Below are 27,632 nucleotides of genomic sequence, written 5' to 3'. Positions count from 1 at the left end.
AAACATTCTGCACAAAGAAGTTACAGATCACATTTATTTAATAACAAAATGTCTAGTTCTTTAAGAAAATATTTTTTAAGAACTTACTGCAATAAAATTTTCCAACCAAAGAAAAAAATATTAAACAAATTATGGTACAAGACATCATAAAACTTATTAATGTAACAAATCAGGCAGAATTTTGTGCTAGAAACAGAATGGGGGATATCTAAATAAAACAAAAAATGGGTATTCATAAATTTCTGGTTAACTGAGGCTTAATGTTGTTAAAGACCGGGAGTCTTTAAGCATCAGACTTTGTTTATAAAAATAAAAAATTCCCCAAACATTAGCAGCATACTACCTCAGCACAAGTTTTTTTTCCCTTTACAATTCAGAATGCTGCTGTTCATTTGTCAAGTATATGAACAATATCTAGTTATTTCATTAAACTTAACCAGTATTACCCTTCGGATACTGATTCTGTTGCATTATTTTTTTTCCCAATGAACCTAGAACCTATGCACACTTAGATAAAAATCGGTCTTAGAAATACTTTATTCATGAATAATTCTACACATATTCATTGAAAGCCTACATTTCCAGGCCTAGAAAGAGCAAGACAGACACCAGGCCTGCCTACAGAGAGCTTACCATCTAGAATACAGCAAGTCAAGCACTGGTTTTCAATCACTACGAGCCTTCATTTCACCTTTCAAGATGTGCACAGATACTGATGTCCTCTCTAAGGGCAAACAAAATCTTCCCTTATGCATTATCATTCTTTAGATTCTCTACGGGGAATTTTGAAATCTGTATGTTGACAAGGCCTCTGCTTTGCTTTCTCTGATTGCCTTCTGCTCCTTATAACGATGTCAAGTATTTCATTTTCCTTTCAGTTCTTCCCAACATAGCCTCTGCAGTTTTGTCTATCCAGTTTGGCCTTTTCTGTGACACTCTGTTACAGCTTTCTGCTCCCCTTCATTTTTGTTTCTTTCCTTCTTACTAGAAGCCTGGTCATCTGGGCTTCCCCATCTTCCTTTCCTAGCTTCTTATTCATTCTAGTAACTAATCTTAACACTTCCTTAAATGTTGGGTCTTCAGTAAGTAGAATTAGTGAGCATTTCAGTTAGCATTTCCTTGAGCTCTGTTGTGAACATCACATCTTCTTTACAACAATACTTTCTCCCCGAACGTTATTTAGAAATATTATCCTAATATTCTAGGATATTAGGATTCCTGTTTTAAAGGTTTTTTAAAAAGAGATCAATAAAGGAATGCATAATTCAGCAACTGATGCTTCTACTTTAGTCTCAATTAAACTCTTTGGCGTGGGATACCAATGTTACACATAAGGGGCTAGATCAAAAATTCAATTTTTGGCTCTTTGAATTTTCAATTAAAATTTATAAGAACTCAAGAAGTTTAAAACTTTAAAACAAGCTAAATGATAAAAAGGTAGTTATTCATTGATGTGATCCTTTATCATAAATGATATATAATGAAGAATTCAACTATTTTTGTGTCTGCAAGTCAGATGCTATCAAGCAAACTGCCACATATGGATTGATAATCTCTTTTACATTTTTAACTCAAAGACAAATAGGAAGATTCAGTAAATTTTAATTTTCCAAATGTTCTCAGAAAGAATGATCAGAAGCATCCTCCAGTTATAAGACACGGGTGGATAATCCATTTACCCCCAATGAACTACCTGTGTGTGCTGTGAGGTAGTAATGTGATCTTCCCTGGTGATAACACCCTCAACAGAGAAGCGTCCCCTCTTCACATGAAGAGTGTGAATAACAACAAGGGACAGAGAGTCACCTTTCATTACTTCACCAACTACTGGTGTCTTCATAGGATTTCAAATGCCTGGCTCCAATTTTACAACAATAACAATACCAATATTTATTCTGGAAGGGGATTTTATGTTCCAAGCAGCAGATATTAACAACTTCCGACACAACCTCTAGGAATTATTCCCAGTTCTGAACCGTGCTTTAGAAAACCATTTCCAGCGGTCTGTGCAAGATTTACTCCTATTCCATCATTGGTAATAATTGCACCTGTTGCTGCAGGAACTTTAAATTCTTCTGCTGCAAACTTTAAGACTGCTGTAAAAGGTGTACTTTCAGGAACACTGAGTACTTTGTACGGCAGCTGCAGGTCCGACGTCAGTGTGATCTTAAAGGAAACCTTCGACATGGTGCAGCCGGTCTGGGCAGAAACCCCACGTTAACCTAGGCATTTATTTTGTGATCATTTTACCTTGAAGCATATACCAGAGAGTTTCCTTAAGAGACAATGTTCCACTGAGAGAGAGAGAGAGAGAGACAGAGAGAGAGAGACAGAGAGAGAGAGAGAGAGTTGGGGGTGTCAGAAGTGGGGGAAGGGGGAGGGTTTTGGCCAAGGGCAGGGGAAGAGGCATTTGGTTATACCTGGCTTTATAATTTGGGGGGCTAAAATGACTGAGGACATGCCTTATGGCTTAGCTGATCACTCTGGTGCTTGATTATTCTCTCATATGTGTATTGAAATGAAACCAAAAGTAAATCCTAAGCAAAATTCTTGGCCCTGCCTAGGTGTATACCAGGTCTGCCTCTGTACTGACAGGGGTGGCCTCCTACTGATGCATGTGTCCTTGTCTGGTTTCTCAGTATCCTTGAATTAAGCTGACTACAAAAGTCTATGACATTCGATATACAGAATGGCTGCCCTCAAGGTACATCTAGTAAAATTTAGAACTTACTGCCATTTAAGACTATTAAAGACTTGATTAAGAGGAATCATATTCATGAAAGGACAGCCTGATGAATGTTGATTCATTCATTTATAAGCTATCCTGGATTAGTCAAGGCAGCAAAGAGCTATATATCACTATCACAACCTTCACACTTGGCTACCTAAACCTATTCACTTTCACACCATATTGGCTATTGGCCAATATCAAGAGGCATATAAAACATCCCTATGAAAGTCTGTGCTAAAAGGAATCATGAGGCTGCTGTTCACTGTGTTCCAAAGTGCCTTCTTTGAGGACACTCCATAGGGACATCTTTCTGGTCTCAGCACAGTGATAGTTGGGTTCCTCTGAGCACTAGTCTGGCCCAGGTATTTCCTGTCAGTAAGTACAAATAAAATCATGATTTTATTAAGACCCTAAATCATGATTCCCCAAGTCCTTTACAATCAGGAAGTCCGGTTTCCCTCCACAGACATTTCTGGAATTACCCAAGGATATTAACATGCATGTTATGCCTCCCTAAGCCCAGTGGTATGCTGGTAAATGTTTAACAACCAGCTTCCTGGTGGAAAAAGCTGATAGATTTGTAACATGTGCTAATTTCCTTGGTAAATACTCCTCTCACTATGGCCAATATAATATCACTGAAGGGGCTTCCCTGATGGCACAGTGGTTAAGAATCCGCCTGCCAATGCAGGAGACACGGGTTCGAGCCCTGGTCCGGGAAGATCCCACATGCCGCGGAGCAACTAAGCCCGTGTGCCGCGACTACTGAGCCTGCACTCTAGAGCCCACGAGCCACAACTACTGAGCCCACGCGCCACAACTACTGAAGCCTGTGCACCTAGAGTGCGTGCTCCGCAACAAAAGAAGCCACCGCAATGAGAAGCCTGCGCACCACAACGAAGAGTAGCCCCCGCTCACCACAACTAGAGAAAGCCCGTGCGCAGCAAGGAAGACCCGACGCAGCCAATACATACATACATATATACATAAATAAATAAAATTTATTAAAAAAAAAATCACTGAAGGTAGAGTTGGAAAGAGATGCATAGCAGCATTTCATTATATAGCATTTCCACCAAACAGATACATGTTAACAACCTTTAGACTATACATAATAGTAAAATGTAGCAGCATAAATAGACTGTGATGAGTCTTGAGCAATAATTACCTCTGTTTTTGTTATATTTATTTGTAAGTCTATATAATTTACTTTTCAAATAATGACTCTGTTTAACAACTGGCTTGCAAAATTCCCTGAAAGTTTAACAACTGGCTCTCATGAGCCAGTGTAAGCTGGCTCCCACACACCACTATCTAAAGCCACACTGGGTTGGGAGTCTAGCTAATAGTTTGCCCTTTAGTCTGTTGGATTAACAATCCTGGTCTCATCAGGAGCAGGACCTTAGCCTGATCCTTTTCCTAAGTCTTGCCACATGTCCAGAAGGAGAGGGAGGCAGTTTCCTACACGCAATCAGAACCCCTCCCTGCCAGTCCCCTGCTCTAAAGTCTGCTGGTCTCCAGGCTCAGGTGCTCTACAGAGCTGCTGCCCACCACACATTGGTGGTGTTCCACCCAATGTCTCCTACACCACTGGCAGCCTTCTCGTGTCTCTGCTTCCAAGCTGCTGACTTCCCTAACTGACAACCCCCATTCTGCCCATGGACCACTGCTCACACTCAGGCCAAGAACTTCCTGAGAGTCAGTATCTGCCAAGTGAGGCTTCTCTCTCTTTGGTACCCGCCTACCATTGAACCTCATCGTGGCTCTGACTGCCTCTATCGCTGCTGCTGCCTGCAGCACTGTCTCCTCTGCCCTCTGGATCTCCACCTCTTACCTCTTCCTCTGCCCTCAACCTCTTATCCACATTTTAAGGTCCAAATAAACTTTGAAAACTGAGATTCACATAAATGTGACATGAAAAATCACATAACAAAGTAGGATGAAATGGAAGTGAAGAATGATCCCAATTTTACAAAATGGGTATACATCTATCTATTCCCTGCTTTTAGAAAGTTCGCTGTATGCAACTTTGCTTTTATGAAAGACCTACGTATCTTTTTCCGCTAACCAAAAGAAATCCAAAGAGGATTTTCATTTTTACAAAAAAAGGCGAAAAGTAAAAATAGTGTTTAGCGTTAGTTCTGCAGCAAGCTATTACAGAGGAAATGCACACATCAAGCACCGCCAAGTTCCTTCTCTAGGAACTATACTCAGCATCTCAGCATCAGGCTGCCATAACTTTAAACTGTGTCTGTGAGCATCTGTGCTTTATCTCGATTTATTCTGTGCACCTGTTAGCAAGATGTGTCCTAGGGTAATTGCTTCTTTGCTTTATGACATTTCGCCTTATGAAAAGTTTCGTAAGAATGCTCTACTTTCAGATAGGGGAACTACACCATATATATGTCTATATAAATAAGTATATTTATAATATAATTATATTATATATGATATAAAATATATAAATATGTATTCAGAAATAAAACAGAAAAGTGGTTATCTATGGCTGGTGAAATTATAAGTGATTTTTATATTTTTTCTTTGTTTTCCAATTTCCTTCAATAAATACGTTTTATTCTGGGGGGGAAAAAAAAGGCTGCTTTAATGGCAACTCTGACTTGAACTGATATGAGGCAAAATGCAGTCTTTATTTACCTTACATGACATGGATAGTCATATGATTTTCTTTTAAAAAAAAAATTAATGCTTCAGTTTATAGTGAGCTGCCCCAGAAGCTGCTGGGGTGTTAAGTAATACATAGTATATACACTAAACTTCAAAATCTGAAGACGTCTGATTCTGAATTCTTATATAATATTTTTGGAGGGGGATCCCACAGGAAAGTTGGTTGGGCCCCTAGTGATAGAGCTCTTTCATTTTTATAATAGTCCCTTCTTACCCAGGATTCTAAGGCACTAGAAACCCTGGTGGGGTGGGGGTGAAGGGGCATCTCCATCTGCAGGCAGTACCAGACAGTACTCAGAACCACCCTCTGAGCTCTTCTGACTCCCAGAACTCTGCTGAGACCGGCCTCTCTCTGCCCTCCTCCACTTGGGGTGATTTTCTCTAAGATGCTCACTTTCTCTCCGTGCAATCCAGTTTCCTTTGGGTGTCCCTTGTCCCTTAAATATATCTGCATATATATAAACCCTAATTGAGGACAGGGTTCAAAGTTCTTTCTCACGGGGTCCACGGGCCCCATGAAAATGGGAGGATAAGAAGACACCTATTTAAGTGTTCTAAACATTCTGTTACTCTTTTAGAGGCTCATGGAAGAGATTTGGGAAAGTGGCATCCAACTCCACAAGCTGGTCTATTCACGTCCCAGTTCCAGCTCAGCCAGAACACTTACTCCACTTGCTATTGATTGGTTGCAATTTTCCTTGGTTGGTAGAAAGCTTAGAATCATATTTGTGACTTATCCCTAGCAAACCATAGGACCTTACACCATGCATTTTACATACAATACTGCTGCTTTTATCTTATCTTTCCCACTCTTGGTTTTCTGTTGTGCTCTTTTTCTCTGTACATATTTTAAATTTATCCTACTGCATGTATTTACATAAGTTACTTTAAATCCCTTCTTCTGGAATAAAGCAGGGTATAAATAAATGGTCATTAACAAAAGAATTTGATGAGGATCCGTTTCTTCACCTCTAAAGGCCCTAAGATGAACTGGTGGCAATAAGAGTCTATGAAAACTACTCCAGACAGGATCACCATTATAGCTTGTCACCTGTTCTGTGTTCACCACCAATCCACAAGCTAAATCTTGAAATGGAGAGAAAGCTAGAAAAAAAGGGATCAGGAAATCCTATCTCTGTAAGTCAACTGAACCATCATAAAGCACTTAATTGGATAATGCTTTTTCCCCAAAAAAGCTATGATTTCTGTTCTCGACATTTATGTTGTAACACATGCATATTTAAGCATCTCAGTTCACATGCACTGAGAGGGAGTATATCACAATTGTTGAGTGCAGACTCTGGCACTAGATGCCTGGGTTTGAATCCCAGATCTGCCATTTACTTGGGGTTAGGTATTTAACCATTCTGTCCTTCAATAAATTTCACCTACAAAGTAGAGATAATAATAGTACCTAGGGCTTCCCTGGTGGCGCAGTGGTTAAGAATCCGCCTGCCAATGCAGGGGACACGGGTTCGTGTCCCTGTCCGGGAAGATCCCACATGCCGCGGAGCGGCTAGGCCCGTGAGCCACAACTACTGAGCCTGCGCGTCTGGAGCCTGTGCTCCGCAACGGGAGAGGCCGCGACAGTGAGAGGCCCGCGCACCGCGATGAAGAGTGGCCCCCGCTTGCCGCAACTGGAGAAAGCCCTCGCACAGAAACGAAGACCCAACACAGCCAAAAATAAATAAATAAATAAATAAATATTTATTTAAAAAAAAATATTAATAGTACCTACCTCACAGGGCTGGTGTAAGGATTAAATAAAATAACATATGTACTACAACATTTAAAACAGTGCCAGAGCACATACAGGGATCTCAAAAATGTTAGCTATCATTAGTGATATGTGAGTGGGAGAAGCACTACCTTGAGCTTGAGACAGCATCTTGTTTGTGAGTTTCTGGACAAACACCTGAGGAATGAGTGAAGACTTTTGGTCTGACCACTTCTGAGAACAGGCCAAAAACTCTGGCTTACCTAGATCCTTTGCGTGGCTACTCTTCCCCTTGCTTTTCTAGAGGCAGAATTCTGTGGTGGAAAGAAGAGGTGGGCAACCAACCTTCCTGAGCCTCCGCGTTTCTTTGTCCCTCTCTTCTACATACCAGATTCGGTGGTAGCTGCAGGCACAAAGATAAATTGGGTTTACCGTGTAGGAGCTCACGGTCGAGTGCAGGAGATAAATGCAAAAACAATTACAAGGTAGGATGATTAAGCAATATATAATGAATGTATTTTTCTTGTTGTTGTTCAAAATGCACTGTGGAAAAGCAGTATCCACAGAACGGAAGATGTAAGATATATGAAAGCACTCTATAGAAGGCAGACAACGGTACCCACGTAAAATATTATTGCTGACCCTCCCAGGGCCCACTTTAACTTATTTCACCCAGGGACACTTGGGCAACCAACCTTGTGGAACCGTAGGGTATAAAACCCCTTACATGCAACGTCAAACTGTTCCAGCAGAGTAACGCCTTCTTGCTTTCCAAACGTGTAAACCCAGTTTCAAACATGGGTAACGCAGTCCGCATTTCCCGCTTACCGGGAACGAGGAATTGCTTGCAAACCAGGGACTAAAACCAAGAAAAGAAAAGCAAGGCGGGAAGAGCACAACCACGTCTGCTGAGCGCCCCGGGCCCGGGCAGCTGGGAAGCGGGAAAGTCAGCGCTGCCTACGCGCGCTCTGCGTAATGGGCGCTTCCCCAGCGCAGCAAACCCTGGGAGCCTCAGGGGCGCCGCCTGCGCAGCCGCGAAGATTCGGCGCAGTAGAAGTGGCGAGAGAGGGCGACGCACCTGCGTGAAGGCGGTGGCGCGGCGGCGGCGGCGGCGGCGGCGGCGGCGGCGGGAGAACCTAGTGCAGTGCGATTGCGCGGAGGCCGCGGGCGAGGCGGGGCCGCGAAGGAGTGCGCCTGCGTGGAGGGCTGCGTGGCGCGGTGGCGGGGAAGGGCGGTGGGAAGTGAGTGGCGGTGCGGGAGGGGCCGTCGGCGGCGCTGGTGAGCTTTGCGGAGTTGGGCGGTGCCGAGGAGGAGGAGGAGGAGGAGGTGGTGGGGGCTGGGTCTGACGCGGCCCGGTTCTTGGGGGCTCCACTTGTTTATTTATTTATTTCTCGTGGGTACCTCCAAGTGTTTGCGCGTTCCACTGCTTGGTGGGAAGGGGGTGGGGGGAGGGCCCGGGGGAAGGGGGAGTTGGAACCGGGGTCGAAACGCCGCCTGATTTGTAGGTGAGGGAACGCCGAGCGGTCGCCGCAGCGTCCGCCGTCGAGAAGCCCTTGTTCCCGCTGCTGGGAAGGAGCGTCTGGTGCCGACAAGATGGCGGACGGGGAGCTGAACGTGGATAGTCTCATCACCCGACTGCTGGAGGGTGAGTCGGGGCCGGCCGGCCGCGGGGAGGGGGCGCCACTCTCAGCCCTCCTTGTCCCTCCGCCGCCGCAGGCCGAGGGGACCCCCCTTCCCGCCCCGAGGCTGCCGCCGAGGAGGGGGCGAAGAAGCTGGTGGGCCGGGGGGAGCGGCCTCCGGGAACACGGCCGAGGGGAGGCTGGGCGTCAGGGGCTGTCCGCGCGGGCAAGTAGTGACCCCGCGGATCTTCGGGGACCCGCACGGCGGCATGCCGGCGGGGGTGCCGGGTGACCCTTCGCGAGGAGGGTGCTGGGATGCGTGCTCCGGGGCATTGTACGCCCGTGGGACGTGTATTTCTTCTCTGTTCTCTTTGTGCCTTGCCCTTGGATGCCTCTGTTTCTTGTTACCGGAGTGAATTAAAAAAATTTTTTTCTCCTTGAGATGACTGTTTGATCTGTTCGGCATTTTTACATGATGCTACAGGACAAATTCTATTCAAGGAGAAGATAACGTGAGCGGGAGTTGAGTCCCGCCCATGTATTATTTAGTTTTAAAGCATAGTAAGCCAAAAGTCTTTGACCGAGCTGAAGATGCACGCAAGAAATATGTAGACACGTTTGCTGAAGTGGTTGGTTTTCGGGTTTGAGATTTTTAGCAGATTTGAACAGGATTTAATTTCTGCACAAACTTAGAAAAGGTCGATTGTAAAGCCTCTCTTGTGTTTAAAAGATATTTACAAGTCTTCGCAGCTTTTGAAGTTTCTGGGCCCTTCTGTTTTTAATTGGATAGTTTTATGTTAGGGTCGGGGATTGAGGGAAAGGGAAGAGATGGAGAGGCCAGGATATTATTCAGTCAGTCTCTGTCTTCTGCCAGTGAATCCCTTTACCCTAAAATTTGCGTCATCACTAGCTGCTTTGTGAGTGTGTAGGAAAGAAATTACGCCATTTAAAAAAAAAAATTATTGTTCTCTCTGTCAGAAACCGTGGAAGGATTACATATCCATTGTTACTGGCTTTCAAATTTCCTGAAGATAATTGTTTGCCACAGTGAAACAGTATGTACTTACATTTGGAAAATCATCACAGAAGATTGTGTGATTGGGGGGCGGAAGGGAGGGCGCTAGTTCCTTTTTTCAGCCAAAGTGTCGGTATTTTATCAGTTCTCTGTGTACCCGTTGTGTAACAAACTACAGTATACTTGCTCCAGATGTGAAAGCCTTCCAGCAGTCTAAGACTGAGTCTCTTAAGACTGAATAAGAAGCAAAGTTTTACCAGGAACTCTTGTTTGCTTTTTCCTTTACTATGAAGTTATTCTTGGGAGGCCCCCTGGTGCCTGCAATCAGTGTTCACTGTTTAAGACTTTGTGGACTCTTAACAGATGTGAACATCTTACTGGGTCTGTGAGACATTTGCTTTGAAAAAGTGTATGTATTTTTTGTAATTATGCATTGTTGTAAGAAGTGTAGCTGTTTAAAAATTTTAATATCTTGTTAACTTTGGGGGAAGTTTATGCTCACCATGAACTTGGCTTGTAAATTTAAATATTTAAAAATCTGATGCTTGTATCTGAATTTCTTTATTTTTATCTTACATAAACCTACATATTTATATACTATATAGGCATAAAACACAGTAGACTTAGGTGTTTTTAAATCTTTGATATGGGATCTTTTAAGTCAGATGCACCTTTTTAACATTATAGGTAATTAAGAATCTTCACTAGTGGATTGTTCAAGGTTGTTAGAGAAAAGATATGGTGAGGAAAATAGGCTAAGTGATTCTGTTTGTTTCTGTGAATTCAAATTACATACGTGTTTGGTTCTTGTTTTGGATGATCATTTTCCAGACTTTTTCCCCTTTTAAATTAGCAAGCATTTATTGACCTGCTTTGTGCCAGTCACCAGGAATCCAAAAATAAGACACAATCTCTTCACTCAGGGAACTCCAAATCTAAACAAGTGACTTTCAGGCTTTTTCAGCCCGCTCTCTGACAGTAAAGAGTATCATTACTTGCTTCTTAATCCCGGGAAGTATGTTTAGTTTTGACCGTGCCTCCCTGGGATTCTTAAATTCTCCTCTTCTCCTTCCCTTTTCCAAAATCTAGACCTGTCCAAAGACATCCAAACAGACTTGGATTTTCTAATAAGTAATTGTTTTTAATCTTCAAATAAGAATTCTTTTGTCTGTCTTGATTTTCAGTGATGTTACATGCTAATTAAATTTAACTCAAATTCAAGTAAAGCTGCTTAGCAGAATAGCTATAGTTAGGTTTTTTGCTTGTTTGTTTTTAGTATTAAATGAAAATATTGTACAGGGGAGGGGAAATCAGCAGGACTTGATCTCTTTTAAAATGTTGACTGTAGTTCCATAACATATTCTTGATTTTTTTATTACATCAGATTGCCAGTCAGCTATAACCCTTTTAGTAACTTTTATTACCAATCAGCTATAACACTTTTAGTAATTTTATGAGTTTCTTTGTGTTTAGGTGGCCAAATGATGTTCATTTCCAAAGTGCCTTTTACATTTAAATTTTTTGTTATTATTTAATGCAAAACAGTATACTAATTTATTGTTTGGATAGTGCATGTTCCTTCAGTATATTTTCTTGAGTTAAGTTTTACTTACCACAAAGCCAAAGATGTCTACCATTCTATCCCCTTTAGTGATCCTGCTACCACATTCTTGTAGTTTATCATAGTGCTTTTGACTGGTTGTTGAAATTGAAGCTAGTTCCTATGGGTATCCTGGAAAATCCAGTAAAAGCTTTTTACTTTGATCAGCAGTTCCAGAAGGAGTTAGGATGGCAGTGGGAGTATAGAGAAATCACCTGGGGAGCTTTATTCAGACTATAAATGTTGAATTTATTTTGGAGGACTTGGAAAAAGGTTGAGTAGAATCTGCTTGTTTGGAAAGAGGGTTGTGTGGAAAACTGCTACCCGATGGTTGAGATTGTGCCAGCTCCGTTCCCAACCACAGACTGTTCACAACAGTTTTATTGAGATACAATTCACATACCATACAATTTCACCTGTTGGAAGTGTATAATTGAGTGGTTTTTAGTTGTGCAACCATCAGTCACCACAATCAACTTTAGAAAGTTTTCACCACCACCACCCTCAAACACAACCCTGTTTTCACTAGCCAACAAATCCCTTTTCCCTTCACCACTCCTCCCAGCACTAGGCTACCCCTGAGCTACTTTCTGTCTATAGATTTTGCCTGTTCTGGACATTTCATCTGAATGAAATCATATATTATGTGGTCTCTTGTGATTGGCTTTTTTTTAACGTTTTGAAAGTTCATCTATGTCGTAGCATGTGTCAGTATTTCATTCCTTTTATGGCTGAATAATATTTCATTGTATGAATATACCACGTTTTATTTGTCCATTTATCACTTGATGGACATTTGAGTTGTTTCCCCTTTTTGGCTGTTGTGAATAATACTGCTATGAATGTTCACGTACAAGTGTTTGTGTGGGCATATGTTTTCATTTCCCTTGGGTATATAGCTGGGAGTGAAATTGCTAGGTCAAATGGTAAGTCTGTTTAACTTTTTGAGGAACTGCCAGACTGCTTAAAGCCTCTTTTCCGATTAAATTGTTTAATTATGACCCAGCAGTCTAAAGATTAGGCAGTTTGAAGGAAGTGCTAGTTGATCTTGGCAACCTCAGCTTCTGCAGGGATAGTGTTGTTGTGTAGACCCAAGGCCAGGTCTGTTAGAAAGAGCAGGTTGAGGAATAGGGGAGATGGCCTGAGGGACTTTCTCTCTTCTCTTGCTTCTTTTTAGATGAGAAGCTAGAGAAGGCATAAAGATGGTACATTGTTCAGAGATTAAGGGATTAGGTTGGTTGGTTGCTTGCTTGGTTTTCCTGTCAGTTAGTTCCAGCAGGTGAGGGAAATTTTGACAGTTTGAAGAAGTAGTCCAGAGTATTTTTATTTTATTCAAAAATACAGAGCTGGAGCTTTTCTGGTAAATGTCTAAACCAAGATTAGGATTTATTGGGATTTAGAAATCTATTTACATTTGAGTCTAGAGACAGGATTATATTAAGGTTTAGGATTAGTGAGGAAGACAGTAAATTTTATCAAGTAGGTTTTTTTCATCTGATGTCTTATTATCTACATTTATCATTTAACAGTATCCATTCCAATAGTATACATTCTCAAACAAGTCTAACAGGTAAAATAACGTCAGTGTTAAGAATGTCAAGATATTTAGAAATAATTAAAATCTCAGTTTCAGAAACAACCTTGATGCTGGAAACCTTGGGCTATAGGGATGCAAGAAGAAATGGTTTGTAAATGTCAGTAGGCTTAGCAGTGGTGTGGTGGTGGAGGATAGGGAGTCCCAGTTCAATCTTCTAGGATTTAATTTTGAGTGAATACAAATTTATACCCTCAGGCAGCAATCACTGCTCCTCTAGCAGCTGTAAGTAGCCATTTCAAGGCTTATTCTTTCTGGGAAAATAGAGGATAAGTGAAGATAGGAAGCAGAAAGAGATTAAGGTTACAACTCTTCTTTCTTTTTGTAAACCCTCCACCTTCCCCCAAGATTGAATATGATTACCTTTGAAGTCTTGGTTATTGGTAGGTGAAATGCGGGTTTTTTTTTACACCTCATTCTCTGAAATACACCTCAGAGATTTTCCATCTTTTAGATAAAATGAAAATGCTTTAATGGAAATTAAGCCTTTATTCCACAATTAGAAGTAAGGGACTAAAAATGCAGAAACTCATTCTGAAGTTAAGTACAAATAACTAGTATCTAGTCTTTTCCTAGTTTAATGGAGGAATTCAGTTCCTGGTCTGGGTGGGTACTTGTCATGCAGTAGAAAAAGTAGTAAAAGGACAGGGACAGTTGTCCTTTAATCTGCCTACCCACTATTCACATGTATAGCAAAGTGATTTATGAGGACATACATAACCTTCCTAATAGTCACTGACCTCAGGGCTCTCCCTTCCCAAATTTACCCGCATCTGTGCAAAGACAAATAGAGGTATTTACGTAATCTGGTGGGAATGTTGCCTTTGGGTCTTGATATACGCTGGCACTGTGTAATTTGGAGGTTTTGACTCAGTTTATTTCCCTATAAAGGAATTTAATCCTTAAAATGTTCATCAGACTATGCCTGAGTTCCCATCTAGTCAATTACCAAACTATTGATCAAAACATTTTCTTGCTTTGAGCGCTTGTCTAACACCATTTTAACTTTTGCCTTAATCCTACCTACTATTTTCAAGATTCAGAGAAATCAAAAGTTACTTTTCATATTAAAAGAAATTTAAGGACATCTATTATATAGCTTTCTCTAATATTTAGCAGTTATTATGGCTCTTTTTTATTTTAAATAGTAAACTGAGAGGGAAACTTTATAGGTACTTGTAGGTTCATCTGTGTTGTTTGAATATGTATCAAATAATTGAGCCAAAGTAGTGAAAGAAAATGACCAGGCTTCTGGAGTGAAAGTGAGAGAAAGATCTAAGTTATATAATGACAGAAAGGAACATATTTTATGAACATCAGACCTTAACTGCAATAGTTATGTGAATCCTGAAGGATAACAGATATATAAGCAATTAAGTGTTTATTCTAGGTACTTCAGTAAGTATTGATATAGTGGGGGACCATGTTTATACTCGCTAAAGGTACAGGTTCTGCATGTATTATAATTTCAGCTCTTCCTCAGTTTCTTCTGCATTTTGAGGATGATAATAGACCTGCTTCATAATGTATCTGTAACAATTAAACTGGTAGAACGCTTAGAACATAATAAAAGCTCAGAAAATGTTAGCTACTGTTATTGTTTAGTATAAACCTGAGTATAAAGTAATAGAGGGCTTCTTATGCTGCTGAGCCCTGGACCCTCCTCAAAGGAGTTTTTGAGAAGGCTATTTCTTGTGGGGATCTAACAGATGTGCCCTCCACATTGTTTGTTGCATACAACCACTCATACATAGTATGTATGTATGTATGTATAAAATATTTCTTTCCTATTCCCATTATTCAGAATTTATAATCTGGTTTGACATATTAATGTTGGTGCTGAGGGGGAGAGATATTTTTAGGCAGAATTAAATGGTGAAAGGTGATTTAAGGAGATTTGGTATATGCTTTCTTTTGGCTAGGGACTAGAGAGCAGTGGATTTCAAACTTTGAATCTTGGGACTACTTTATACTCATAAAAATAATTGAGGACAATAACTTTGATTTGTGTGAGTTATTTATTAGTACTGTGTTAGAAATTAAAACTAAGAATTTAAAAATATTCTTTAATTCATGTAAAATAACGATAACCTATTCATTTTACAAAATCAGAGTTTGTTTTCTACAACAAAAATAATAGTGATAAGCACATGTCTTTAATGTCTGGTTTTGTAGAAGACAGCAGAATTCTCATATCTGCTTTGCTTCAGTTTGTTTTGATACCTTGTTTTGGTTGAAGTATATGAAGAAAATCTGTATTCTTACAGATACGAAGTTGTAAAAGGGAAGGATTATTTCAATAGCCTTTTTAGATAATGGTGGATATTCTTTAATATTATACCAGAAATCGACAAGTGGTAATTTCTTAAAGGTTAGTTGTAATGTAGAATCTGAAATATTGTTCTCTTACATTAAAATCCATTGATCTATCTTGCATTTTAAATGGATCTTACAAATGACTTTGTAACATGCACTGGTCATTTTGAAAATACTGGTTAAACTGATTTATGCAGATGTTCAAATGTTGACACATTTTATACAACATCAAAAAATTCACATTTGTTAATATTACAGCAAGGTATCAGAAGAGTCCTTAAGTATGAAGAAGCTGTCAAATTCATGGTGTTGGATACAAGGTTTCCAAAATTTTAATTTTCACTAGCAACAAATACTGTCAGTTGTCTTCTTTGAAATGACAGGCTCACTTTGTTCATTTTCAAGAGTATCTGTTAAATATCTTAAGTGTGAATAACCATAGTTTGTCACTTGTGCTTTCCAGTAAAAGAGATGTTCTGTGAAAAAAAGTAGCTAGATCAGCTTGGAACTAAAACAGTCATATGAGTGCTTTTCTTGAAGACAACCATTGTACTTTGATATGCAACAGAAATGCTTCATGGATACTTTCCATTTCATCATGCAGAATATTAAAAAGATGTATACTTGACGGTGGCGATGTAAGAAAATTGATTGTTTTTACTGATTAATCAAGGGCATTTTTAATTGAAACTGGACCTTTTTTGTTTCGCTCTGTGTGGCAATTTAGTGCCACTGATTTGGTTTCTGCTGAGGTGTCGGTGTTTTAGGTGTTTTAATCACCATTGCTTTTGCACCATGCAGATGTCAACACAGTGAAAAAGGGGATCACACTCCTGAGAACCACAGGACTAGGGCGCTCCCTTCTTCTGTTCCTGAAGTGTCTAGTCCTCCCCTATATCTGTTAATTTTCTTCTTTACTCATTTTTCATTATCTATTTGTTTACTAGTGTACCTGGAATGATTTTTTAACTTATGGCGATACACAGACCCCTCTGAGAAATCATGAAAGCCCTGGGCCTTCTCAGAAAAATATACATGTTTACGTGCATACACAGTATTACAGTTTGGGTTTTTATACAGAGCTCCTGAAGGCCATCTGTATGCTCAAATCACGTTAAGCAGGCAAACTTAAGATAAATTGAAATTATGGAAGTTGCTTAATTCTTTCATTTAAAACCAAAATTCCCCATTCTAGCCAACTGTAAAAATTTTACTTTTTTTCCTTTTTTGTGGCTTAAAGTAGACTCATACTAAACATGGAGAAACTGCCGTTTCATCTTAGAAAAAAAATTTAGGAAATCTGGATTTATGTTAACTTTGCTGTTGATTAGTATGTAACCTTGAGTGAATCTTTTTGGTAAGGTAGAAGTTAAAATACTAAAGGTTAATGAAGATTACTAAGATTTCATGTGGCAGTTGTAATAGTGGAATTAGGTTTTTTTTTTCCCCTTGGCATTCTTTCTGTTTTAGAGAAGGCAGTTATTAGTAAGAACTTGCTGGAGAAAATAGCAGATGGTTATTGAAAGATAAAATATAGTGTACACACAACACAGACATGTATATCACACACCATTTGTAATTTAAAAAACAAACCTGCATTGAAAAGGTTTTTACATGAATATGAAATTTGAAAAATAATGATCGAGTATAATTTTTTGTAATCATGAGAAGAAGGGACTTCTTTTGGGGGAAGATAACATTTTGCTTAATTGAGGTTCAAAGTTAGTGTTCTGTATCATTAAAATCAACTGGAAGTGTTCATCTGTTAATACTGATCTATAATGAGATTTTATGTATTTCATCTTGGAAGGTGTCTTAACACAGATAGGTAGGTACTACTGAAACTCAATCCAAAAGCATGTGATTTTAGTTAAGTGATTTTAGTCATCACTTGGAAGGTATTTATAGAATTTTATTAGTCCTCTCTTAATATTTGCCTTTTATCATGTGATAACATTGCACATTAGTCAATTCCAGTGAGAGGTTAGGTGGACGCTCCTCACCTGCACAATTAAATGGATTTTGATTTATTTTGCACTAACACTGAGGTCTAAAGAATGCTGTTAGAACTGTGGTTTGAGCTTAGAAAAAATAGTGTCCAGTGCAAATCTGTGAGGGAATGAAGATCTCACTTGTTTTAACATTTGACAGCCCTGGAACTGTATAAAGCAACCTGACATTTGCTTGTGATTACAAGCAACATTAGTTGTCAAAGTGACTTAGCATAGTGTATGTTTCACACAAAAGTATTTTTTCACATTTTAATTTTAGGTTGAATTATTAAGAAACATTATCCGGTTTGCAGCAAGATCTAATTTATAAAACCTCAGTGCTCAATAGTAGTGATTGAGGGTGATTCTCACTCAGAAAAATTTCAATATTGGCTCTCAGCTCAAAAAAATCACAATAAAACTTTATCACTATTAAACCACTGAACTGCTGTGTGGTAGGGCAAGTCAGGATAGTCAGCTTTTGTTTCTGACAAACATTTGTGTAACTGACAATGGTTAAGTTCATGAGAACTAATGAAGTACACCATTGATACCACTACTTCAGTAGTATGATAGATTAAACTATTTTTCCACTGAGTGATTGCACCATAAGCTTTAAACACCTTCAGTTTTCACAAGCTTTATTAAATTGTCCAACTAAGTCTTTTCCTGTTCCATGAGTATTTTTACCTCCATCAGTGTTTTGGGTTTGTTTCTTTAGCTTCTTTGAAAGTATTCTTTTTATTTATTTTTTTTATTTATTTATTTTTGGCTGCGTTGGGTCTTCGTTGCTGCGCACGGGCTTTCTCTAGTTGCGGCGAGCGGGGGCTACTCTTTGCTGTGGTGCACGGGCTTCAGTAGTTGTGGCATGCGGGCTCTAGAGCGCAGGCTCAGTAGCTGTGGCGCACAGGCTTAGTTGCTCCGCGGCATGTGGGGTCTTCCCAGACCAGGGCTCAAACCCGTGTCCCCTGCATTGGCAGGCGGATTCTTAACCACTGTGCCACCAAGGAAGTCCCTTCAGAAGTATTCTTGCCTGTGGTTGTCCCACACAGACTATTCATAGAGGCTAACTTTTCAGTCACTTCAAATTCAGTATTGGCTCCTCAAGTAAGCAAAAACTAAGTATTGGCAATATCTGTGAACTCATCAAGAGCCAAGGAAACCACTCAAAATTATTTTTGTTTTTTTAACTGATTATCAACGTTGCTTCCAGTGTCCTCAACCCTTCAAGAACTGTTTTTACGGAAAGACTAATAAATATATAGTCTTAAACAAGTTTATAGTCTCAGGGCATACTTCTTTGGCTTTTCCAAACAAATATGATTTAATTAACTCAACATTAGTAAATGGCTTTCCTCGCTTTCTAATACATGAACCAGTTGGAAGCTTACTTTCATTGCAGCCTCATTTTTATTTTTCTGAAGAAGTTCTGCTGTGATGAGATTCCATTTACAATTAAAAAAAATTTTTTTTGATTGTTACTTTCCTATGAGATGGGAGTGTTGTGATGAAGTGCTTAGTTTCCTAATGTGAACATACATTTTATTCTTTTAGCACAGCTATAATGTCATAAATACAATGCCTAGTCATCTAATTCAGTAACAAAATAATCCACACTCCACTGGGCCTTAGACCTTCATATTTCAATTTTCTTCCTTTGACATGATGAGTATGCACTGGTAATAAAAGTAAAATAAAATGTTGCAGCACAGCAGTAAGTAGACACGGAAGACACTGTTGAGTTATAACTGCATCTCTGCAATTTCTAGTACCCTGGGAAGCAGTGCGAAGCCATGAGGGTGCCCCATGTGGTCTCTATGGCAACTACTCAACTCCACCATTATATTGTGAAAGTACCCATAGGTAATACATAAATGAATGAGAGTGGTTGTGTTCCAGTAAAACTTTACTTATGGACGCTGACATTTGAATTTCATATAATTTTTATGTGTCACAGAGTATTGTTCTTCCCCCGCCTCCCCCTCTAACTATTTTTAAAAGTATGAAAATTACTCTTAACTCACAGGTCACACAAAAACAGGGATTGGACCAAATTTGACCCTCAGGCCTTAGTGTTTTCCCCCTTTTCTGGTGTAAACATGATTGTGCAGAAAGATTATTTTATCAGGAGCCAGGAGACCTTGATGCTTCCACCTAAGTTGAATGACTCATTCACTGAGATAACATAGGGGGTTAAGGCCAGTAGCGTCTAGTCCTTGGCAAGGTATTCCTCAAAATTCTTCATATAATCATCTGACTTTCTAGTGTGTGCCCAACGATCATATTTTGTGTACTTCTCTGTTTTCACTTGAGCAGCCACTCCATTTTTGAAGAGCAAACAACACGGGAAATTTTTGAGGGTTTTGATCTTTAAGAAAAGGAAAGCACCAGTGTGTTCAACAGTCACTCCTGGAGGCATAGGGGAATAGACTCCAAATAAGAAGTGGCAGTCTTACTGGACTAAAGAGGAGAGGTGGAAGTCTGGGGCAACTAAAGCAGTTGAAACTTAAGTCCAAAAGAGGAGAGAATCACATAGACTCTAACCTCAAAATCTGCAGTCAGGTCCCCCTAAAGTCATTGATTTCTAAGATACACACGTGCAAGGGAAGATTCTAAGTAAACCAGAAGAAAACAGTGTCTGGGAAGCTAAAGATATGAACAGAGATTCCAGCATCCCCCACAGTACCAACATGGCACAAGGTGAAGTTCAGTCTTTATGAAGTAAGAGAGGCCATATTATACCCTGAGTTTTCCCTTGAGACCCCCATCATGGCCACTCTCCAAGATTGAGGGCAAAATGAAATAGACCAGCCCTCAAGAAAATGTGGGTGAGGGGCTTCCCTGGTGGCACAGTGGTTAAGAATCTGCCTGCCAATGCAGGGGACACGGGTTCGAGCCCTGGTCCGGGAACATCCCACGTGCCGTGGAGCAACTAAGACCGTGTGCCACAACTACTGAAGCCCATGTGCCTAGAGCCCGTGCTCCGCAACAAGAGAAGCCACCGCAATGAGAAGCCCGCGCACCGCAACAAAGAGTAGCCCCCGCTCACCGCAACTAGAGAAAGCCTGAGTGCAGCAGCGAAGACCCAACACAGCCCAAAAAAAAGAAAAAAAAAAAAAAAGAAAATGTGGGTGAGTCCTTGGTACTCTGTCTGCTGCTAAAGGAAGCAGCCCTCCATGGAGGAAGATGTCATATAGAACTAGTACAGTTTTTCATCCATAATCAAATATTTCATTCAGTGAAATACTACAGGAATGCTAACAGGATTAATGGACCAAAAATTCAAGAGGAGAAAAAGGTATAAATCCACAGAATTTCACACATTAGAGTTATCACACAGACTTGAAGATAACTGATTTAATATGCTCAAGGTAAAGAGGAAAAGAAAAATTTTATCAGACCTGGAAACTGTACAACTAAAAAAATATATTAACTAAAATTAAGAATTTGGTAGTGCATTTACTAGCAAATTAGAAACAACAAAATAGAGTAGTAGTAAACTAGGGGAAAAAAAGAGTTGAGTAGAAATTATGCAGTGCTGAGAAAAAATAGAGGGGAAGTACAGAAAGAAAGCAACAGAAGACAATGGAAGGGTTTAACATGTGTAATGGGATTCCCAGAAGGGCAAGAGATGTGGAATAGAGGATATATTAACCAAGAATTTTCCAAAATGGAGAAAGATACCAAAATAAGATTAAAGAAGCTCTGTGACTTCCAAGTGGGAAAAATGTAAATAAAGTCATATTGAGACCCATCATGGACTTAACTCCTAAAATCAAAGAAAAAAAATTTTAAAAGCTCCCAAAGGAAGTAAGTCATTACCCTCAGGACAATAATAAGAGTGATGGTTGATACATCACCTGAAACTACAGAAGCCAGAAATCAATAGAATGACCTCTTAAAGTGCTAAAAGAAAAAAAAAAGAATGCTAACCTAGAATTCTAAATCTAGTGAGCATATGCTTCAAAAGTGAAGGCAAAATAAAGATAGACTAAAACTAAGAAAATTTATTGGTAATAGATGGCACTAAAAAATGCTAAAGAAAATTCATGTTGAAAGAAAATGATTGCAGATAAAAGCACAGAACTGCAGAAAAAAATGAAAGATAGCAATAAAGATAAATGTGTATAAATATAAATTAAGACTGTTTAAAATAATGATTGTGACTTGTGGGGTTTTAAATATATGGGAGCAGTATATGACAACTGTAGAGCATAAGTCTGGAGAGTGGTAAATCAGTCAAAAGTGCATATGTTATCTCTAGAGTAAGCGCCAAAAGAAAAAGAATATATAACTAAAGAGCTAATAGAGGAGAAAATGGAATAATAAAAGATAAGCAATTACTCCAAAGAAATGTAAGAAAAGAGAAAGGAATAAAAAACAGGTGAGACAAAGCAAACGACAGGATGGTGTACTTCAACTCAACTTTCCCAATGATTATGGTAAATGTGAGAGGAGCAAACACTCCAGACAAAGCTCAGAAGACATAACCATGTACTGTTTACAAGGGACATATTTTAAATTTAAGGGCACAGATGGGTAAGTAAAAGAATGAGGGGCTTCCCTGGTGGCGCAGTGGTTGAGAATCTGCCTGCCAATGCAGGGGACACAGGTTCGTGCCCTGGTCTGGGAAGATCCCACATGCCGTGGAGCAACTGGGCCCGTGAGCCACAACTACTGAGCCTGCGTGTCTGGAGCCTGTGCTCCGCAACGTGAGAGGCCCGTGCACCGCAATGAAGAGTGGCCCCCGCTTGCCACAACTAGAGAAAGCCCTCGCACAGAAACGAAGACCCAACACAGCCAAAAATAAATAAATAAATTAATAAATTTAAAAAAAAAAAATGAGGAAAATACATTATGCACATACTAACCGAAAGAAACCTGAGTTGGCTAAATATTTATGCCAGAAAAAGACTGTAAGGTAAGAAGAATCGCTAGAGGGAAAGAAGAGCATTGCATAATTAAAAGGAATAAATTCAACAGGATGATATAACAATCTTAAATTTTTTAAGTATTTAATAATATAGGTCAAAAACACAAAAAGGAAAAGTTGATAGAACCAAAAGTTTGAAATAGACAAAACTACAACCATAGTAGATTAACGCACCTTTCTCAGTAACTAATAAACAAGAAAAATATCAGCAAGGATCTAGAAGATTTAAACAACACAGTAAAATTGACCTAATTGATACACATGGAACGCTTTACCCAGCAACTGTAGGATATTACATACTTTTCAAGTATGTATGGACACTTACTAAAATATACTGTACCATAGAGCAAATCTCTGAATTTGAAAGAAAAGAGAGATCTCAGATATGTTCTCTGAATTCATTGGTGATAAGCTAGAAATCAATAGCAGATAACTGGAAAATCCTCAGGTATTTAGAAATTAAGTAATGTAAATACTTTCACATATTTTACTGGCTAAAGAAGAAATAACAGTGAAAATTATAAAATACGTTGACCTAAATAATAGTGAAAATATGTGTTAAAACTTTTACAGTTGCAGCTAAAAGCAGTGCTTAGAGGGATACATATAGTTTTAAATGTATATATTAGAAAAAAAGGCTGAACATTAAACTATTTCAAGACAACAGAAGAATAAATTATAACCAAAAAAGGTAGAAGGAAAGATATAATAAAAATAAGAGCAGAAATCAAATAAAAAGGAGATGTATGATTTTTTTTAAATGAAATCCTTGAAAAGATTGGTAAATTGATAACCCCCTAGAAAGACTGATAATGTAAAAAATTTTTTTAATTTACCAGTATCAAGAAAGATAGGAGATACCACTATTAAAGGAGACTAAAAAGATTGAACATATAATGCAATAATGTAATCCTGGATTGAATTCTGTACTGGGGAAGAATATGCTGTAAAAGACATGATGGAGACAGTTACTAAAATTGTAGTACATTCTTTTTTTTTTTTTTTTTTTTACTTTTTTATATATTTATTTATTTTTGGCTGCGTTGGGTCTTTGTTGCAGTGCGCAGGCTTCTCATTGCCTGGCTTCATTGCGGTGGCTTCTCTTGCTGCGGAGCACTGGCTCTAGGTGCATGGGCTTCAGTAGTTGCGGCACGTGGGCTCAGTAGTTGTGGCTATCAGGCTCTAGAGCGCAGGCTCAGTAGTTGTGGCTCAAGGGCTTAGTTGCTCCGCAGCATGTGGGATCTTTCCAGACCAGGGCTCGAACCCGTGTCCCCTCCATTGGCAGGCAGATTTGCGCCACCAGGGAAGTCCCTTTAGTACATTCTTCAGATTAAAGATTTGTATCAATATTAAATTCCCTGAATCTGATAACTTGTATTGTGGCTGTATTAAGAGATGCTATTAGGGAATAATACTGATGTATTAAGGGGTAAAAGAGCATGATGTATGCAGTCTATTCTCAAATGGTTCAGAGAAAAGTTTTAAATATATGTATTTTAAGCATAATAAGATTCTAAATAACAGTGCTAATAAATTTGATAATTTAGATGAAAAACTAACCTTGGCAAACTGACACAAGGAATAGAAAACCCGAATAGTCTTGTATCTGTTAAAGAAAATGAATTTGTACTTAGAATACTTTTCAAAAAGAAAATTCCAGACCCAGATGGTTTCACTGGTGGCCTAAACATTTAAAGAAGAAATTTTACCAGTTGTATAAAGTCTCATACAGAAAATAAAAAAAGAGGTAACACTTCCCAACTTGATTTCTTAAGCTAGCACAGCCTTAATACCAAAATCTGACAAATAACAAGGAAAGGAAATTACTGGCCATGATCTCTCAGGAATATAGCCACAAAAATCCTGAGCAAAATATTAGCAAATTGAATCTTGCAATATACAAGAAAGATAATGTCATAATTTGGTGGGGCTTATTCTAGGAATCCAAGTTTAGCACAATCAGTATAAGTCATATTAACAGAAAAAAGGGGATGAAATTATGATTATCTCAATAAATGAGAGTTTATTTGACAGAGTTTAAAGACTCTTCATGATAAAAGTTCTTAGCAAACTAGTCAAGTATGTACAAAATTATAGCTATCATACTTAATGGTGAAATAATTGAATGTTTTTCCCTCCAAGTTCAGGAACCAGACAGGGAAGACCATTAGCACCACTTCTATTCAACATTGTCCTGGAGGTCCTAGTCAATTCAGTGAGGAAGGAAAATAAAAGATGTAAAGATTGGAAAAGAAGTAGAACTGGCTTTTCACAGCTGACATGATTGTATATATTTGGAAACTACAAAGGAATGTATAAACTGTTAGAATAGGAAGTAAAGTCGGTTTTCAAAAATCCATTATTTCTATATGCTAATATTAAACAATTGGAAAATGAAATAAGAAAACACATTTACAGTAGCAGTGCCCCTCACCTCCCATCAATTTAATGAAAAATTTGCAGGACTGCCACACTAAAAACTGTAAAACAGTGCTGAGACAAACAAATGGCAACCTAAATAAAAGGAGAAATATTATGTTGTGGAATGGAAGACTCAGTATTGTTAAGATATCAATTCTCCCTAGACTTACATACTCATTCCCAGTTAAAACAAGTTGGGGGTGAAAGGGACAAGTCAGTTTTAAAACATATTTGAAAATGCAAAAGGACTAGATTAGCCCAGGAAATCTTAACAAAATGAGAATGATTATATTACCTGATACCAAGACTTTATTAAAAACTATAGTAATTAAGATAGCATAGTACTGGGACTTCCCTGGTGGTCAGTGGCTAAGACTCCGCACTCCCAAAGCAGGGGGCCTGGGTTTGATCCCTGGTCAGGAAACTAGATCCCACATGCCACAACTAAAAAAAAAAAAAAAAAAATAGCATAGTACTGTTGTAAAAATAAACAGGTTAACGGACTATGTAGAGTGTTTAGAAACAGACCCATTCATGTATGGTCACCTAATTTTTCTACCAAGTTAGCCCTGCAATTCAGTGGAGAAAGGATGATCTTTACAATAAATGGCGCTAAATCAGTTGGATATCTTTATGGATAAAAGTGAGCTCATACAACTTAACATCAAAAAAAAAAAACCCAATTAAAAAATGAGCAGAGGACCTGAATAGACATTTTTCCAAAGACGATATACAGATGGCCAACGGGCACGTGAAAAGATGCTCAACAGGCAGCCTTGATTTATTCCTTTTTATCAGTTGACTGATAAACTGAGACCCAACACAGCCAAATAAATGAATTAATTTTAAAAAATTTCATACCAAGATTAAGAATTGTTCCTATTGCAGAGCATTGAATCTAAGCTAGTATTCTAGATACTTAGTGGAAGATACAAAGTTAGATGTCTTTTTTTCATCTTAAAAAAATTCACATGTTTATGGGAAGTAGGTAATTGATGTTTGAGAACTAGTACTAATGTAGAAGTTATGCTAAGTTCCTATAATAAAGGCAGTTCTGCTGATAATTGTTTTGAATTTCAGGGATGATCTTATTAACTGTCATATTTGCTTAAAACGCATTTCAACATTGGCTCTGTTTCCTCCTTGTTACTTATATATTACTATACTTATGGAATATATACATGAATAGGCTTTTGTGGGGGGGGGGGACGACTTTTTTTTTTAAGCCTCTCTCAGCCTGACAAAGGAATCAGCAATTTTTAGCAAGAAATTCATGGACTTAATTGTAAATGGGAAGTGATAGGAGTATATAGAAGTATAGTCTCTGTTTCCTTTTTTAAATGAGATAGAATGGGAGCTAGCAGTATATTTAAAGAGAAAGAGCCAGTGGAGAAGGTAATGATGAGAGGAAATGATTGTTGAGTTCAGTAGGGCAAATAAGGAACTACCCATGGACCGTTCCTCCCCACTCCATCCCAGAAGTTACTGAGAACCATATTAATTAATGAGTTTTAGTCACTTGGGCTGTGAGGCTTTAAGTTGGCCACTGGAGAACAAAGAAGACCGCATTTCCATGGCAGCTGCTTTGAGGAGCGTCAGAAACCAGCAACAGTGGAGATAGAGAAAAGCCAGAGGTCATAGAATAACCTTACTGTCAGCCATAGGACACAACAGGATATCTGGTAGTTTGCTGCCTACGTGACTCTTCTGATCTTCAAAATATGGGCATGACTCCTTTTTAAGAATTATTATTTTATGGATAAATTTTAGAAAACTGACCATTTTATTTATTGTTTACCAGTACGAGGATGTCGTCCAGGAAAGATTGTGCAGATGACTGAAGCAGAAGTTCGGGGCTTATGTATCAAGTCTCGGGAGATCTTTCTCAGCCAGCCTATTCTTTTGGAATTGGAAGCGCCACTAAAAATTTGTGGTATGTAAATGGGTAAAGTTGGAAACAATCTGTTTTGAATCCTATATTTACATTGAAGATGATTGAGAAAACACCTAAAAATTTTTGTTAAAAAAAGGATTGTTAGGTTTTATTACATTAAATTATAGAAATTGAGACTTTTATACAATGACAAGTTAGAGACAAGAAGAACATGTTTGCTATATATATAACAGATTAAGAGATTGCTGTTCACACTATATAAAGCGTTCTTAGAAACAAGAAAAAGGTAATACAATAAAATTTAAGGAGTGGGGGCAGATTGTAGAAGAAATTCAAATGGCCAGTAAATGTAAGATCTCAGCCTCACCAGTAATCAGTGAAATGCAATTTAAAAACAAATCTGGAACTCTGATCAGATTGAAAAGAAAAATGTCAAAAATTGATATCCATTGTTGTCAAGGATCTGGAGAAAGGGCATTCCAGTACACTGGTTAGAAAAAACAGGTGTAGAATTTCGGAGGTCAGTACGGCAATATCCATGGTTTTCTAACTTAGATGTGGTCATTTTAATTTATTTTGAAGATTATATAACTTTATACAATTTGTATTTGATCTTTCAAGTCTTACAGTGGCTTTTGGCCAAAAACTAAAACTTTAACCTTAGTTAAAGTTAACCTTAGTTGAGTGATTGCATTTTTTTTTTTTAACATCTTTATTGGCGTATAATTGCTTTACAATGGTGTGTTAGTTTCTGCTTTATAACAAAGTGAATCAGCTATACATATACGTATATCCCCATATCTCCTCCCTCTTGCATCTGCCTCCCACCCTCCCTATCCCACCCCTCTAGCTGGTCACAAAGCACCGAGCTGATCTCTCTGTGCTGTGCGGCTGCTTCCCACTAGCTATCTGTTTTACATTTGGTAGTAGATATAAGTCAATGCCACTCTCTCACTTCGTCCCAGTTTGATTGCATTGTTAAAGCTAGAAAAACTGTTGGCAGAGAAAGCATTTTTCTGTAGTTCACATAACATGGGAAGTGGTATAAATGATGTATTACACTGACTTTTGGTTTGATAGTGCAGTTTTTCCTCTAGTAGCTGTTAGTATTTGTCA

At 38.7% G+C, this 27,632-nt stretch overlaps 2 protein-coding genes across 6 annotated transcripts in view; one reads left to right on the top strand and one right to left on the bottom strand.

The window, feature by feature from the left end:
* Positions 1-8,158, bottom strand: part of LOC132377420 (ubiquitin-fold modifier 1-like) — a 35,004-nt gene extending 26,846 nt beyond the window's left edge. Inside the window, exons 1-3 of one of the 2 annotated variants that reach the window (XM_059943678.1) lie at positions 7,829-8,158; positions 7,397-7,536; positions 1,637-2,222 (exon numbers count right to left, since the gene is read on the bottom strand). In XM_059943678.1, coding sequence (XP_059799661.1) covers positions 1,930-2,187 — 258 coding nt within the window. In that variant the 5' untranslated portion in view covers positions 2,188-2,222; positions 7,397-7,536; positions 7,829-8,158 and the 3' untranslated portion in view covers positions 1,637-1,929. Of the gene's footprint in view, positions 1-1,636; positions 2,223-7,396; positions 7,537-7,828 lie in introns of those variants that run through there. The other variant, XR_009506629.1, reaches the window with a different exon arrangement.
* Positions 8,159-8,296: 138 nt separating this feature from the next.
* The window catches only part of PPP1CB (protein phosphatase 1 catalytic subunit beta), a 36,059-nt gene continuing 16,723 nt past the window's right edge, over positions 8,297-27,632 (top strand). The window contains exons 1-3 of one of the 4 annotated variants that reach the window (XM_059943674.1): positions 8,297-8,321; positions 8,639-8,778; positions 26,424-26,555. In XM_059943674.1, coding sequence (XP_059799657.1) covers positions 8,727-8,778; positions 26,424-26,555 — 184 coding nt within the window. In that variant the 5' untranslated portion in view covers positions 8,297-8,321; positions 8,639-8,726. Of the gene's footprint in view, positions 8,412-8,457; positions 8,527-8,638; positions 8,779-26,423; positions 26,556-27,632 lie in introns of those variants that run through there. The other 3 variants (XM_059943676.1, XM_059943675.1, XM_059943677.1) reach the window with 3 other exon arrangements.

Source organism: Balaenoptera ricei, chromosome 13 (genome assembly GCF_028023285.1).
Source record: "Balaenoptera ricei isolate mBalRic1 chromosome 13, mBalRic1.hap2, whole genome shotgun sequence".
In the NCBI taxonomy this organism is placed as follows: domain Eukaryota; kingdom Metazoa; phylum Chordata; class Mammalia; order Artiodactyla; family Balaenopteridae; genus Balaenoptera; species Balaenoptera ricei.
Note: the sequence above shows the minus strand (reverse complement) of the source record. Positions and strands in the feature narration are given on the sequence as shown.